We start from the raw sequence: 18,051 nt of genomic DNA, 5'->3' as shown, positions 1-18,051 counted from the left end.
AATACTGAACCCTGATCCATCTATCCATCCAAATTGACGTCTTTATTTAAAATTAATTTCGCTGAAAACAGTACTGAATTCCGAAGAAAACTGGAAATTGTAGAGTGGTACAGAAAGTTTTTAGTAAAAAAGTAAGCAAACCAATGCACAATCTAGCGATTATAGAAAATGGGATTAAGTACTGTATTACAATACATACTACAGAAACAGACTACAAAAGTAAAAATATATAAATAAGAAGCGTCAGATATCCGTTTTTCCATAGCGTACTCCTGAAGCAGAACGAATGTAATGTATTCTTTGCATTTGGCCATTTTTGCATATATGTGGTGTCTACAAAATAAGGAAGAACATTTCCCATACCATAACATTACACAAAAATATCATATATCTGTTAAGTGAAAAGATCCACTGCTTTCTCCAGTATTATTGTTAAAACAGGTTTTTCTCCAGAGGCTCTACGTGCTCTCCCTACAGTGTACAGCATAACTATCAGAGACCACACTGCAATTTAGACTATTAGCTTGCTGCAGATTGGGGAATTTTAACTACAAGACCTGTTTATGCGCTATTAGTAAGAGAAAAATATTGAAAATATTTTATGGAGAAAGGTGCAAAAAGGAAATCTTCAGGTCAAAGTAATTAATTTCTCTAGACCTCCAATAGTACAATTTTCTTTAAAATGCCATGCTACGCACATTGTGTCGAATTGATCATGTTAAGAAGAGGAAAATTACACAGCATTGGTTAGTAACATATTCAACACGAAGTAGGAGCACTTCAGTAGGATCAGAAATGTGAGGATCAGAAAAGCACTGCGATCTATCCACCTAAAGCGATTCAGTCATCACTTGAGTAACTGGTGAGTTCGTACTTTTGTCGTTTTTGTTTCTCAATTCGTGTTCATTAAGTAAACATTACTGATAACATTAAAACCAACGGGATAGTCTACAACAGATCGATAACGACACTGTGTGATACATTTTAGAATAACACATTTGAGTGATACCGCTCACCTATTGTATAAAAGAACGTACTGCAGTAGGAATAACCTTGTCACCCAATTGATTCTGATGCACACGTCTGTCCAAACACTGACGTTACAGGATTCAGATAGATGAACATTACTGTGGTGATTACCGGTAGCCGCTTTATCACTCTTTAAAAGAACTTAACCGACTGCAAAAAAATACATTATCGAGAAAAACTAAATGTTTAGTTTGCGTGTTCTGTGCGTTAGAATAGGACAATACGTTTTCGTGCGCGTCTGTTCTGCTTTTCAAACTCTCCTGGCTGTTCAAATACCAAAAAGGTGCCGAAGACGACCGAGACCTGTTAAACATTTTAGGCTTTCGGTGAGTTGACATAGCTTTTCTTAATCTTAGCATTGTGTGCGACAAATTGAGCAGAATTAATCACGTAAATAAGATAAGCAATGCAATTTTAACTTTCCACAAAGTGGAGCTGTCCTCCATGAAGACCTTATAAAGGTTTGGTGCGGATAACGTACAGCATACTGTACATGAAGTACACATAGTAGTAAAAAATCTGTGGTCTGTATACGGGACGTACTGTATAACAACTATTTTAAAAATAATGGTAGTGCATATTCATATTTCGACTCGCGTTTAATTAATTTAAAATAAGCACTGCATGTTTAATCACTAGACCTACTGTGTGTTGGTTTAATTTGCGTGGGTGTATTTAATGATGATTGAGATCAGTTTAATATTTTCTCTGTTCGGTTTATTTTATTATAGGTATTCAAGTTATACAATATACAATAACTTCTTGTTATTCTGCACACAAAAAAAGAAAGCTGATCTGGCCTGTGGCTCAAAGGGTTAAACACCTACCAAATTCCGCATCACTAACAGCAGCGTTTGATGTAAAGATTGCCCTGTTTTTCCAAAAATAGATTCACACATGTATTGTCATTTTATTGTTCTTCAATTTAAGTTGTATTTTAGTGGAATGGAAATTTTGGCATACAGTACCAGCTAAAAAATAATTGAGTATATCAGCAGGAAAAAAATTAACTGGTGTGGAAAAGCTGGAATATACATGTAGCTCACCTTAGCAGACATTTCTATAAAGGCTATTTTGTGTCTTTTAATCTCTGTATGGACCTTTCTTAATTTGTTCATCTTCACTTGGAAATATTTATCTCATTTACTATACCACATGTTAGAATGAAAGAAATGGCAAACTTGAAAGCCTAAAGATGAAAGATGAAAAACATGCCGTAGTAGAATATGACAGGTTTCGTGACAGGATTCATGACAGATTAATGAATCTGGCATACTGTATGTTTTCCGGTGATTGTTATTATTTCAATATTGTTATTTTGTTGTTATACTTTATTTCTTTTTCTATTTAAAAGACAATTATATCTTTATGAAAAATGAATGAGTTTGACAGCCCATGCTGGAACAACTCGAACAAAAGCTTGGACAGTGCTTGGCAGACTGGAGTGGGTGGCTATGACTTTCATCATGCTGCAGAGACCATAGTTCTGCCTTCCTTCATTGGAGTGATATGTTGTGCTGGACTAGTTGGAAACATTTTCATCTTGGTCACAATCACAAGGTATGGAAAGCAATACTCAGAAACCTGGCATTCTACATCAGTATGTAGAATTGATGCAATTGATGCATTTCTCAATTATCAGACATAGAAATACAATTCAGAAACTATACATATACTGTATTACTCTCTATGAAAAGACTATCAATTCTTCTCATATACATCAAGAGAGCTTCTATTCCAGAAATGACCCAGTTACTGTCTGATGAAATGCCAGTGCAACATCCTTCAGTTTACTGTTATATGCATAGTTGCAGTTGTACAGTATATGTTAGTGCTTGATGTTGTGGGGAGAAATCTGATTTTTTTAGAGGCTGCTGATGACTGTCCGCATTTACTGTAATAGTTTCTAATCGTTATTTATCTGTGGTTCATTCAGGTCAACAAAAAAGACAATCCCAGATGTGTACATCTGTAACCTGGCAGTGGCCGATCTTGTTCATGTGGTTGTGATGCCCTTCTTGATTCACCAGTGGGCACGTGGAGGACAGTGGGTGTTTGGCAGTGCTCTGTGCACAATTATTACATCACTAGACACCTGCAACCAGATGACATGCAGTGCAATCATGACAGCTATGAGCTTGGACAGGTAAGAAATTAATTTGACATATTAATCGATTCAGGACTCTGAAAAACTTGAAAGCATTCTGCCTTTAACTTTCCTAAATATAGGTTTCCATGAATTTGACTTTACTATCTTGAATCTGTTCAGTGGAGCACTATCTAATAATTACCTTATAAAACGAGGACCTGGCTTGCTGTTGCTGACAGCCACGTCTCACAGATGGGCAGGGAATCCAATTGCAGGTGCTTGGTGATTTGCAGCAGCTGCCGGAGTTAGCTGAGGAGATACTGGGAATGGCTGACTGGGAGAAGATGAACAGGAACTGGAACTACACAAAAATAGGCAGGGAAAGATGTCACAGTAAAGGTGCTGGCTGAACAGGCTGCAAGCGGGGTTTGGGTCTCAGGTCTCAAGGTCCGGGTTTCTTGGTTCGTTGGTAAGCACGTCTACTGGAGCAGAGTAGAGGGTTGCACTGGCTCAGCTAACTCAATGACAGAGCACCTTTCCAGTGGCGTTTCAAGGGTTTTATAGAAAGGGCTGTGTTTGATTCATTGGAAAATTGTGTTTCTGATTGATTGGGGAGGGACAAATAGACAGATGGCCGGTATGTATTCGAATAGGAGCCCCTGGAGGAATGTGATCACTCGTGGGAATACTGTGGTCTGCAGCATGACATATATAACTTATAATGCTGCAAAAAGTCTTATATTGCAAGATTAGAAGATGTTCTTGAGGAGGAAAAAGCTATGGAGGTTTGTTTTAAAACTAATGTGTTAATTTATAATTGTTGTTTAACACTCAAAATAGCATGGCAGGTAAATAAACATCAGGAAATTTTCAGTCTGTATTTTAAGTTATTTCAAATGAAATTGTTCATCTTTATTTTAAGTGTCTAGTTGTGTTCAAATACTAGATCTTACTTTACTGTCACTGGTTAAATTTAGAAACAAGGCATTTAAAATCCAGCTTTATCTGAAAAAGATACTCCTGTTTTCATATTGTTACAAAATTAGGCACGTTCCAACTCCGATTGTAATTAATTAAATAGGTACAGTGCAGGGTGTTTGCTTAAATAAATGTTAAATATAAATGTTAAAAAATACTACATAGCATGACTCCTGTGGTATGGAGTGAAAACTAAGTGGATCATTTGATTTGTTTTCCTGGCATTGTGGCAAGGAAAAGAAATAAGGCACAGACTTCCACAGACAGATAAATATTACTTTACAATACAAACACACACACTACAAATATCAAATTATTTGTATTGTTAATTATCTAACTAAAGCGGAATTCTGAACAATAAAACTGTAAAAGTGTACTGAAAAGAATAGACAGTTTTTGTCTTCCTCTTTCCCAATTAAGAAAGAATTTGAATAGTCTGATTTTGCTAAATTAGCTAAAATGGCTGATCTGCTTCCACAGTCACTGAACTAGTATAACTGAGTTGGTTGTGGTGAGCTCATTAATGGATCTGACAGGTACAGATGTAAACATGCAGATGTCAACAACAGACTTCGAAACTGGACTTGATCTTGGGTGGGCATAAGGGACAGAAGAAGGTTCTGAACACACACTTCACTGACTGAAGCTAGAGGGTCTGGGATCATGGTGATTGAGTGGGAGGATTCTTCCATCTGAACACTGGCATAGTGGGAGTGCCAGAGGAAATGGAGTAGGATAATCCTGCCTGAAAAGAACCCTTTTTGGGTGGCTTCCAACTTTGGAATAGTGGGACTAGGGAAGGGGAGAAGGCAAACAATAAATGATGACAACTCAGCCAGAGGCCACATCAACCCCAGTGTTTATTTTCAGACTCATTGAACTCATTCCTATAATGTGGAAAATATCATTGGGAATAGACAATTCATAGCTGTTTTCTATGATCTGACCCCCTTTCATGTCTTCTGATATTAGTCAAATGGGTATTTTTACAAGGCTAGATCTTTAATATATTTTATTGTACAGCACAGACTAATTCCTCCATATTACCACCCCTGGCAACACTGGATCCACAGGATCATGCAGCTATTACTTCAAGGGGATATGCAACCAAATACTGCAATTTACTTTATGAAATGTATTTAAAGTGAATGTATCACTTACAGTATGGTTACTTGAAATCACTGGGTTGAACACAAAGTACTAATGTGGATAGACTAGTTCTAATGTTATCAAATGTATTCATGGAATTGCTAAAAAATAAAATGTTTAATATATTGTACAGAAGATGCATATTAATCTTATAATTACATACAAATGTAATCATAACAAATAGGAATTGCTTGCCTTTAAAGCAAAAATAGTTTATTCTATACTTTGGGGGGCACTGTATATGAATAACTTTTTATTTCTTTAGTATTTACTAAATAATAAAGTATATTTTTGCCATTTTTTGGTTACCTGATATGATGGACACGAGTTTTTCTCTCGACAATATTTAAATGGGGAAAAAAATTAATTAATTTGAAAGATTGTTAGAATGAAAAAAATCGTCTTCTGTCCTAGGCTGCAGCTAAAGTTGTGCATCAGCCACTGGCAACTGCAGGAGTCGGTGACTGTTTTTTTATAACATCAAACTCTGGTATTATTCCCTTTACTGTACTATTGCCATAACGCTGTGCTAGTCTGGGGTGTGCAGCGGCCGAAGGGTGGCAGAATGAACCCAACGGCTGGGATCAGAGTGATCAGTAAGCGGCAGGCACAAGAGAAACTGAAAGCACCACACTGGTCGCTGGGCGCGGTGAAACACAGGTCATAGTTAAGACGAAGATCCAGAAACTGTGGTCAGTGAGGAAGCAAGGGTCTTAGTGAGGAACACGGGGGACTGACAAGCTGTAGGGAATCTGAGAACAAGGGCAAGGCTGCAAGCGAAGGTCGGCACACAAGTGAAGTTGCAAGTGAAGCTTGGGAGAGTTCAAGGAAAGGAAGGCAGTGCCAGGGAGCATGACAGAGACTCAGGAGAATGAACCAGATGACTGAACACTGAGCAGGGAGTGAAGCATGGCTGAAATAATGGAGGAATAATAATGTAAGTACCTATTAATTACAGGCATGGGACACTGACAATCACCCATACCATGTAAAGATAGGTCCAGGAGCTGCTTCAGCCCTCATGCAGACGCAGCTAATTGCTATAGCAAGGTGGGGGCGCAAGCTGAACTTTGCACAGGTATCACAATTATATATAGGTAATTTTTAAAAATACAAGCCATGTGATTTTACAGTATACCTTACATTTTTAGTGCATTAGAAGTACATGGTGGCTGATTTAGAGAACAGTTAAATTATAGTATTTTACTAAGATAGAGGTTAGTGGTTATCGGTGGATTGAGCCATGAGTGCTGACACTGAAGATGAAATTGATTGCAATTAAGCATGTCTTAATTTCCAATGTGCCTGGAAGAAAATTATGAAATGTGATTTTTCTGATAAAACTGCTTCGATATATAATGAATAAGAGTCTCCTTGTAAATGAAAACTGTTTCCTTAAAGAGGAATTTGTTCCATTTAACTTTAAAATGGCAGTAATGTTAACAGAAATATGTTAAACAATGTATTAAGGCTTTTTTATCAATAATTCAATTAAAAAATCATAGGAAGTGCATGAGATATTCTAGCATTACTTATGTAATATTCAGTCAGAATTCATTAAGAGTTTGTAATATGATAAGTTGTGACCATGAAAAAGTCTTTAACATATTGGTTCCCTTCACACTGCATATGTGAAAACAGATGTGTTCCAACTTCAACAGTGTAGATAAGGATAGTAACGGACAGCATTATGTGTGAAGTTCACCAACTCCGCTAACTTGTCCTTGTTGCTGATTGGAAGCCAAAAGCTATGATTTGCAGAATTAAGAGGCTCAGAACATTAAACAGATGTAAAAATAAAAGAGTTAGAGTGTTCTTTGCCTTCAGTAGTATTTTCCCCCTTGAACATACAAAAGTCATTGTAATTGTAAGTACTGTAGCAAGACATCTCACAGTACAGAGCGAATTACTCAGGTGGATTTGAGTAAGTGTAACGATATAATACCATTGCTTGTTTTGTAAGTAGACCATAGAATTATGCCACTGGTTTGGGGCAAAACTAAGTTCCTGTTTAAATATGACTGGCCTTTTGTGCAATGTAGGTCGAACACTGAGGTGCATGATTCACTTTCTGTGTGCATAGGGCACAAAACCAGCTGAAACGCATCAACTCATGGAAGTGTATGTACTGCATGCCACATTACAGAAACACGTTTGCAAAGGCAGAAAGCCTTTAATGAAAGCAAAATGGATGTTCAAGATGAGCAGAAACCTGGGTGTTTTCCTCTATTGAGAATTGTGAATAGATAAGGCAGATACATCACGCTTGTCATTGCATGCAAACTCAGGCCTACCTTGGTACTGTAATGTTCAAGAGTGGCTGGGACATTGTACAGTACGTGTGCAGCTGACTGATGTGATTTTTTCTCCCAGAGGAGAATCTCTCCGGTCCATCCGACGTTAATGACAGGCCGCACACCGATGACCACACCTGTGAACACTTATAGGACTATGGGAAAGGGGTGCAGGACCACCCACCTCACAACCCTGATGTGAATTCCACATCTTTCAATCTCTTGATGAAACACCTATCCAGCAAGTGGTTTCCAACCAACCGTGACCTACAGTATAGCAAGTACTTAAGCTGGAGCTTGACAAATTTCACCACAATGGTTTCCTTCTGGATATTTGAAACAAATAGGTTTACAGACAATATACAAATGTGATGTGTTCCATTCTTTTTACTTGGATATACTGCACCCATAGCTACTGTATTTATGAATAAATTAATGATCATTGGAGCTTCACATTTTTGGTTATCACTTGATATTGAAAATGTGAAACAAGGCTTGCAAATGAAAAATTCAATGTTCATCTGGAAAGATAAACATCCAGTTGTTTCTAACGCCAAATGCGTAGCTTTTTAATGAAAAATATCAGTGTCATTGGCTCATTGTGGCCATTGAAAATTAAGCTTATGTTTACATGTATTTTTAATTCAACAAATAACATTTGGGGGAAATACAAAAGTGAAGGAGAACATTGTGAATAATGTTTAGTCCTTGTGTTGATCAAGGCTAGTGGGATTGTACGTGTATTTATTTTTCACATACCCTTTACAGTGTCTTTCAAAAGTATTCAGTCCATTGCTCAATTTTCACAATTCGTTGCTTTAAAGCTTGCATTCATGACACTTTCAAGTAGCAATTAATATTTGTTACATACACCACCTACTCCAAACTTTCAAGACTAAAAAAAGTCGTAAATGTGTAATCAATATGAAAGAAAAATGGAAACGTTTTTGTTGCTTAGGTACTCAAACCCTTTGCTGTGGCAAACTACTGTAAATTAATTTAGATGCACAGACTTGTGTTAAAGAGCCACAAAATTAGTTGAGTGGCCTCTGTCTGTGTGCAATAGTCGTGGTTCTTTTGATTCTATTATAAATACTGTCTTTGTAAGGTCTTTCAGTCAGGTAGTGATTTTCAAGAAAAGACAACCATAAAGACTAAGAAGCTTTTAAAACCACTCAATGTATAGAAAATTTTAATACTGAATATGCTTTTGAGCACATTGAACATTAAGGAATGGTAAGTGTATTGTACTACCCAGACACTGCCTAGTTCGTGCTGTCCCTGCAAATATCTGGGCAAGGAGGAAACAGGTTAGGGACGTGAAGCCAACAGTGACTTTGAAAAAGCTACAGATTTCAATGGCTGGGATGGAGTCCATGACTTGGTATAGCAGAGTGGTAAGAAAGAAGTAACAGCTGCAAAAAAACAAACATCTCATAACATGCAATGAGTTTTCAACAACACATTTAAGTTATACTGCAAACTTGTATTTAAAAAAATATTTTGTGGAGAGATGAGGCAAAATTTGAATATTTAGGTCTAAATGCAAAATTGTTGCTAAAAATTGTTTAGCAAACGAATGACCCAAAGCACGAGACCAAATCTTCACTGAACTGGCTATATATAAAAGTGCCGGTCCTTGAGTGGCCCAGTCCAAGTTCTAGCTCAAATCCTGTTGAAAATCTATGGAAAGACTTGAAAACTCTTGTCCACTAAAGCAACATGAGATAGATTGATCAAACTTGACTAGAAGAATGGACAAAATGTACGACCCTGCTGTGCTAAGTTGGTAGGTACTTACCCAAAAAGACTAACAGCTGTAATTGGTGCCAAAGGTACTTCCACCAAATATTGAGCTCATGGGTTTGAATAGCTGTGTATTATTTTTTCCTTTAGTTTCTGCTGACATTTACTGTAACTTATCTTACTGTTAGAAGTTTTGATTTTAAGGTTCAGGTTTTGAGCAAAATATTACTTTTAACAGAACTAAAATGTGCCATTTTGTAATTTCAGAAAATGGAACACCATAGAAAGGGGCTGAATACTTTTACATGGCACTGTATGTATTTTATTTACCAGAAATGCCCAGTGCAGGTATACAATCTTTATTGATCCCTCAGGTCATCAATATACAACCACAAAAGCACGTTGGCCGACTATGGGTTTATAATTGTGCGGATCTTTTAAAAGAAAATCCTTGATGTCTATTGATTATTCTTGCATAAACTTTACAGACTTTGGATCTGAAATCTGAAATCTAAAATGTTTTCTCTGTAAAACATTTTTCTGTAAAAAATAAAATGTTTAGGCTTTTGAAATATGATTTTCTTCTGCTAATTCTTAAAATACATAAAATCATCCCTGCAAAACAAAAAACAGAATATCTTTAGTGATCTGATTCATAACATCTTGTTTTTCTGGACAATATTTTGTGTCAAGTTCTATAGCTTTGTACAGTTAATAATAAGGTATTTGCTATGTGATGTACAGTACTATAGAATTTAAAATTACAGAGATGTACAATAATATATGATTTTTATTGATAGTTAGATTTTCTTCCAGCAAACAGGCCTTGTACATTTGCACCGCTGTCCTTTGTGGGCTCCAGGTTAGTGAGGGCTTCTATTGTCAACTTCATGAAAGCAAGTTCTGTATTTCAATGTGACAGACACCGAAGAAGAGATTGAAAGTCACTCTTCAAATCAGCTGCTTACCTCACAGCTGCAGAAGATAATCTTGAAAATAATTGAAAAGTTTCTCTCTTACGGTAGCAAAGCTCACTTGTAAGAAAGAGTAAGAAAAAGTAAAAAAAAATCAGTTTTTCACCTATAAAACACCTTTTGTGTGACTAAGAAAGCAAAAGAGGTTGTACTTTTGACAGTTTCGAACTTCAGAAGGGATTATCTCAGTAGTTATATCACATTCTGGTAACTAATTTGAGGCACATTGTTCAACCATTGGAAATCTCTGAATCCATAAATCTCAGTGGGATGTGCTTATGAGCAGGTCCACGCATAAAAACAATGGATAATCGAGAGTGGGTTTAAAAGCAATGTAAATCAAGATCTAGTTTATCTTGTGGATGAGAACATCCCTGATTTAGTTGACAGCACCACAAGTGGAAAATGTTATGTGGAAAATCCTCAGAAAATCTATAGCCTATATTGTTATACAGGAGAATCACGGTAAAAATGGTTTATATACTGTACATAATGTCAGAAAATGTGTTTTCTCTGCTGCACAGGTACCTTGCTCTGGTTCATCCATTCCGTCTGATGAGTCTGAGAACAAAGTCAAAGACTATTCGGATAAATTTGTGCATCTGGGCAGTTTCCTTCATCCTGGTTCTTCCTGCCTGGGTCTACTCCAAGGTTATCCGATTCAGAGATGGATTAGAAAGCTGTGCTTTTGATTTAGCCTCACCTCATGATATATTGGGGTATGTTTCAAATTCGGCCAATCATTTCTGAGCAGACAATAATACACAAGACTAGCAACTATTGTCCACTGGGGTATTAACTGGTGAAACTGTATTGTTATAACACTGTGCATGAGAAAACCCCTGTCAGTATGTCAGCAGAGAAGAGGTTGTCTCTTCTCTGTTTGCAGAGCAAGAGCCAGTAGCAGACATAAACAATAACAGAAACAAAAAGAAAAATCTTCACCTGGGACACTCACAGCTTCCAAGTACAGGATAACTAAAATATGCCGCCAAAATAATACATTAAAAAGTGAAAAACTGAAGTTTTCAGCCCCTTTCATCACTTTGCTTCATTACAGCATTTCCAGTGCCCTGTAGCTGTACTGTATCTGTCAGTTCCTCCCACTGCCCACTAGGGTGGGAAAAAACAAATTTGTATAAATTCTTCCTTATTAGCCCAGAATGTTTCCCAACGACACTAATGAGCTGACACCAGCAGGGTCTGCATCTGCTCCTCTACCTGGCTCTTGACATTTGGCATGTATTCATTTTTTATTCCTAACAAATTTTGATATATTTCTCCTACTTTTGACAGGTACACACTATATCAGACCATTACATCTTTCTTCTTACCACTGCCTTTGATTAGTCTGTCTTACATTCTGATCCTTTGCTACACCTGGAAGATGTATAAACAGAATAAGAAAACACGACGGTAAGTGTACATTCCAATGTTAAAGTGTTCACCTTTTGTTAGACGATGTTTGATCAGATAATCAGAGAATGAGATTAACTTGGTACCTTATGAATTTTAATTTTAAATGATGCTGGACTACAGTATATTACTTCATAACATCAAATACTGTATATCAATTATTTAATAAGACACATTCTGTTATTTTCCCCTTGTGATTTACTTAAAAAAAATATTTCATGAATGTTTTTCTACTGTAAGTCTTTTAAGCATTGGCAGAACGTAGAAAACCTTGAAAGTGATTTGACAAACCTGAAAAAGTCATCTGTCTGCTTTTATAAGTAATGTTTCCTTTTTAAGATAAAAGAATGCAATGTTAGAATCAAGCAGTAAGGTGAATAGAGCTTTATTATTAGCTCAGGATTAAAAAATTAAGCACTGATGCTGGAACAAATGATTTAACACATGATCATCATGCTCGAAGCCAGGGCAAGTGTTTTTTTTCCTGCACTAGCGACAGCGGTCTTAACAGTAACTTTTGAAGTATGGGCTTGTTGACATTTCTTATGAAGTGATTTAGAAGGTTCCAGAGCATTTTATCACTTTGAATTTGTATTTTAAAATACTGCAGGAACGGAAATATTCAAAATCAAGAACAAAAGAAGCAGATAAACATAAAAAACTGTACATATACAAAATATTACACGTGGATTGTGTGTGCATGCATTTACATTTTACTGTAATTTAGATATACGTTTATAAATATACATGTACACTGTAGTGTGTGAAAAGTAAAAATAACTAAATATTCAATCATGATTTAACTTACGTTTTAGGGATTACGTTTGGATCACTGAGCAAAGCAGCAAACACTAGGGCGAATGTCTTAATGTAAGATAATCAATCTGAAGTTCAGAAGAGTTTTTCACTGCAACGTGATTATGGAACCATGCTTTGCACGAGGGATCAGCAGCTTGAGCTAGAAACAGTAGTCACTACAACTTTTAAAGCATGGACTCATTGACACGTGTGTGAAGCGATTTTGATGATGAAAAATGTCAGTGATGAACCAGCAAATGCCCAACAAAGTCTAAAACTTTAGCCCATAATGTCTTGTGGGTCCTCATAGATTTATACTGTACATCAGGTTCATTCTGGCCCAATGAGGGGAGCCATCATGGGGCAAATGATTTGGAGCCAGCACTTTCCTGATGTGCAAATCCGTGTGGAGCTGGCATGGGCTGCCAGCTATGAGTCAGTATTACTTGCCAATGCAACCACACCACAATACCAGAACATATTTCCAAAATCTTAATGGAAAAAGAAAACTTTTAGAAACAACATCCATCACCAGTTGAAATCTCTAAAGGGTGGTGGGCGTTTGTTGAAATAATATAAGAACGTATGGAAAAGAAAGAAAGGGACACGGTTGTGTGAAATCTGCCAATAAGATTTTGGCTGCTTTGCTCATTAATCTTTTTTTTCTGATGGAAAAAAATCGTATTCATTAAAGAAAAGAAAATTACATATTGCAATAATATTTGGAACTTGTCTGTGTTTTTCAGGTACAATACTACCATCCCGAGAGAGAGGGTTATTCGACTGACCAAAATGGTCCTAGTGCTGGTTGGGGTTTTCCTTATAAGTGTGGCTCCTTATCATGTGATCCAGCTGGTGAATCTTCATGTCACTAAGCCAACAATGACATACTCTATCTGTTACTACATTTTTATCTGCCTCAGTTATGTCAGCAGCAGCATTAACCCTTTCCTTTACATTCTACTGAGTGGAAATTTCCGGAAGAGACTTACAGGATGTACAAGCATGAGGATGAGGAGTACTGACAAGGATACCACCAACTTTGAAAATACCCTAAAGTCCAGTTTTTAAAGCTGGCTTCCTAACACTGAAAGGTGTCACATTTCAAAAGGAGGCTGAAAGGGCCAGTACAATTATAATATCCAAATACATTAAGTATTAATGTTATATATATGTAATTATACAGGTGAGAAAAAGGAGTTAGAAAGTGTAAAGGCAAGAACATCTTCTGTGTGAACCACAAATCTCTCGTGACAAGTTGTTTGTTTAATTAACAAGTGTGCAATACCATCCTCAGCCTACTAACAACAGCATCCAGAGCTTATTCTACATCTAGGCAATATACTGTAAGGCCAACTCAAAGTATGTCAGTCTGGTTCAAGAGACTCCAAAGAGAGGTTTGCTGTGTACCTGAGACTTTTTCTAGGTGTACAGTGCGGTATATGCTTGGCTCAGGAGGCAAGGTTGTGAAGTGACAATGCTGTGTTTGGAATTATGAGTGACGCGTCTAAGATGGAATCCCAACTAATACTGTAGGTCCTTTTTAACAAAACACAGGGAAAGGCTTGAGGAGCCCCCACTGCAACAACCCTGATGTAATCTCTTCTGATTATCCTCTCAAGAAGAAAGCTGTTGACATCTGGTTTACCTAATAAACTGTTGTTGAACGTATCACTCAAACCATACTTCAACCATGAACCTTCCCATGATATGCCTAAAGAAAAAGGGGGTCTGGTAACCCCAAGTTAAGTTCACTCTTATAGCTATTTATAAGAGCAGAGTTAGCTGCTGTTTGTTAGCTATGTTACAAGGTGTTGAAAGTACATAGGGTTTACATGCAAGAGTCATTGTAACTCAGAGATTACATGAAACACAGTTTGTTACAGAAATATATCAGAAAAAAATGAATACGTACTGTACCGTGTCTGCTATTTGAGCCCTTTGATTTATATAGAGCATGCTGTTTTGTTCTCAAGTACCCACATGATTTCCAAATGTATAACAGTGAAATGCCATCTTAACATCCTGTAGCCCTTTGCATAATTCATTGTTGGTGTTTAGTTGCTCAGTATCTGATAGCCCCTGCCCACGTAGCCTCAACAATGCTCTGGACTCAAAACAAAACATCTTTGTGTGTGTTCCATCTCTGCCATCATGTAAGAGATTTTGAATCACTACCTGGCTGTATGATTGGGATTATTGCTATGAGTTATGATGAACCATAATGGTGACTACCACCAGTTTCCTGATTTCTCCTGTTGACTGCCTACCTGCTGTGCTGCTCCTTTGAAGTGCTCTTCAAAACTGCCTGCAATCCCCTGACCCTGGTATTTGTAGCATCCTCCTGGATTGCACAATAATGATTGTAAGGTACACCTCATTGCAATTACTGCATCTAAAAAGGGAATTACTTCCTAGAACAATCTACCTTTGAGTATAGCTGGGATATTGGGATTTTGCGACCCACACGATACATCCACTGCAGCTCAAGACACAGATTTGTGACTGCCTATTCTGGCTGTTATGGTACTTGTTTTTCAGCACCAGGATACTAAAATGTCCCGCTCTGGCTGTAATATAATATATAAACACTATAATAATCTACACTAATTTGTGCATCTGGAACACACAACCCCATGGCTCACTGAGAATGGCCAAATCAGTCTTATTCGATCATCCCATTAAGACGGATTAACTTTAACATGAAGGCTGTCTTTTGATGACTTCATCAAAGACAAAATACTTGATTTTCTGTGCTTGACTGAAACCTGGCAGAGATACAATGACAGTCTCCTGTTTAAAAAGATTGTCCCTCCAGGTTATGGTTTATTGAAGCAAGTTTGCTCCTTTAGTTGTGGTTGGGGCCTGATAGTTATTCATAAGCTCCTTTCTGTGTGTGTTTTGTTTATGCAGCTCTGCATCTTTCTTTTAGTATCTTGTTTTGAATGTTTTACAATCATTGTTCCATATTCTGCATTCATTGTTACAGTTTAAAGACCCACCCAAGCATAATGTTGCATTTTTAGTTTGCAGATTTACTTTCACTGTTATGCTTCTGTTTTAAAAAGATCTTTATTTTTGGTGATTTTAATATTCACATTGATTCACAGCTTTAAAACTTAACAAAATATTCTCTAGCTTTCTTCGAATACTTTGCAAATTACTCCTTTGTTTCCCACTTATCTTGAACTAGGCCTTTCTGATCACTTGGCTGTTCTCTTTGATGTACTGTAGATTTTCCTGTCACACACTCTTCACACTTATACTTTGTAAATTTTTGCAACTGGTGGACCAGACTGCACTACATGGGTTTGCTGATTCTGCTCCGTCCTTCTTTCTTGCTTTTCTAACTCTAGAAGACAAGGTACAAGTATTTTATTAGCTCATTTTATTTACTCTTGATACCTAAGCACCTCTTAAAACTTGAACCATCTCCTATACTTTCCCTGCCCCTTGGTATACTGCCCAGTTGCGCTCAATGAATGCCATCTCCCACAAACCAGAACTTACCGTAGGTGGCATCTTTGTTGCTTGAATGTACATCTCCAGTCTTGGAAGGAGCACCTGATTGAATACAAGGATGCAATGGAGTCTGCTAGATCCAGCTACTTCTCCCACATCATTGAAAACACCCATAACAATCCTAGAATCTGTACCTGTTCTTGGGGGACTGCTTAAGCCAGCCTGTCCTATTACTTTATCTGCTTCATCCCAACTTTCTTTGAGTTTATTCCTTCTGAAATTGATAACACCCAGCATCACATTTTCTCCACCATTCGTGTTACTACCACACCTCCTCCCTGCATGCCTATTTTTGATGGTTCTTCTCTTTCTTCTTTTTCTCTGTGTTGTTTATTAAATAGTACAGTGTAGTGGTTCTTCTCTTTCACATTTCTCTCCACTTGACGCATCCTACCTTACTAAACTGGTATGACTTATGACTTGCAGGGTGACATGGTTGCTGGCTGTAGTAAAAATAAAAAATAGTCTTTTTTTTAAACATAAAATCCCTAGTTTTAAGTTTTTCAAAGAGCAAAAACAAAAAGATCATTAGAAAGTATTAAATTTCTGTAGTGATATAATGTCTAAGGTTCTTTAACAATGAGTCTTCTTCAACCTCCTTGACCCTCCTTGAATGATAGTAAACTCAGTGACACATCTGTACTGTTTGTGGCTGGGTGGAGGGGCTGAGTTTCAGCAAAGCTGGCAAAGATTGCAATTCTAATGTTGATTGCCTTACTGACAAGGTTTGAAACAATGGGTTTTGTGTAGCAATATTTATGTAGGTGTTCTTGTGCCAGGAGGCAAGTGAACATGAATGATACTGATGGCCAAAAAGAGTCCTAACACTGCTATTACTCAGGTTAATGCACATCACTGCAAATCATAGACCACAATATGAAACTACTCAACAGTAATAGGGCCATTCCAAATGAGGTCATTAAGCCAATTTCCTTAGGAATGGACCACAGCATAGATACAGGAAAAAACAGGAGAGAGAAGAAATGGACAGAACAGAAATAAGAGCAGGCATCATTGATCATCATTGATCATCCTCCTCTTCATCCAAAGCTTGTGCTGTGAGGGAGAGCCTCCTTGAAATTAAACTTGAAATCAGATTTTGCCTGTGTAATCTGAACTCTAAGCATTGTATTCTGATGTTTATTATATAAGAGAGCTTGCTTTCATATATACTGGAAAATTCTCATTTCTGTTGTTGTGGAATCTGTAGGCTTAAGACAAATCTCTTATTTAAGTGAGCATTCGTTTAGAGAGGTAGATTTAGTCCTGATTAGGATCCATCATTTTATAATTAGGATGCAGGTTCTCTTCCTTTAGCATGCTGAGGTGCTGTATTTACTGTAGAATATTTAGGAAATTTTGGGATACTCTATGTCTATAAAAGGTAAGCCTCTTAAACTCACAGATCTGTAAATATCTGTTCATCTGTCCCAGTCTTTGCACATTGTGTAATGTTGTGTAGTATAGTTGTGTGATGTATTGTTAATAAATATTTGTCTACATCTGGACTTGATTGTTATTCTGTTGTCATGCTGTTCCAGAGAACAGTATCATGTAACACACAGTATTCCCTGAATTTAAGGGGCAACATGAATCTTTATCATGTGGCTGCATATTATGGTGTCAAAGCCTGATTTTATTGATTTTATCACCTCAGTATTCATTAATTTTATCACATCCCTGATTTGTCATAACATCAGTGTGTTGAACACTGGACATATATGAAGGAATTGCACAATGCTGTTGGCAGAGTGAACAAACTGCATACTGAGCCAGTAAGACACTTCGCATTCAAACAATAAACCAAGTGAGTTTGGGCTCTATTTACATTTAAAGAGTTCACATTCAGTGAACTAGCTGAGGTTTCCACTGGGTTCAGCTGGACAGTAGGAACTGAAGACACCTATAAGTTGGAAAACCTGTGTAAACAGGCCTGCTTTTATTGTAAAAAAATGTTGACAAGGAAATAATAAAGTCATAAAATGGTTGATTGGAAAACAACAGACAATATCCAACAAGATGAAAGGATCAACTAGGGAATTTCTGGGCAGGCAGT

At 37.1% G+C, this 18,051-nt stretch overlaps 1 protein-coding gene across 2 annotated transcripts; it reads left to right on the top strand.

Annotated features, from left to right (window-relative positions):
- Positions 1-451: 451 nt before the first annotated feature.
- mchr2a (melanin concentrating hormone receptor 2a) lies at positions 452-17,479 on the top strand. 2 transcript variants are annotated; one of them, XM_088625887.1, is made up of 6 exons: positions 452-862; positions 2,384-2,589; positions 2,966-3,175; positions 10,784-10,978; positions 11,556-11,675; positions 13,220-17,479. In XM_088625887.1, the coding sequence occupies exons 2-6, from the start codon at positions 2,405-2,407 to the stop codon at positions 13,542-13,544; spliced, it is 1,035 nt and encodes a 344-aa protein (XP_088482013.1). In that variant the 5' UTR covers positions 452-862; positions 2,384-2,404; the 3' UTR covers positions 13,545-17,479. The 2 variants fall into 2 exon arrangements, with proteins under 2 accessions (XP_088482013.1, XP_088482012.1); XM_088625886.1 differs by lacking the exon at positions 452-862 and adding an exon at positions 898-1,355.
- Positions 17,480-18,051: the final 572 nt, after the last annotated feature.

Source organism: Lepisosteus platostomus, chromosome 3 (assembly GCF_059453375.1).
Source record: "Lepisosteus platostomus isolate fLepPlt1 chromosome 3, fLepPlt1.hap1, whole genome shotgun sequence".
Classification (NCBI taxonomy): domain Eukaryota; kingdom Metazoa; phylum Chordata; class Actinopteri; order Semionotiformes; family Lepisosteidae; genus Lepisosteus; species Lepisosteus platostomus.
This window is presented reverse-complemented; position numbering and strand designations above follow the sequence as displayed.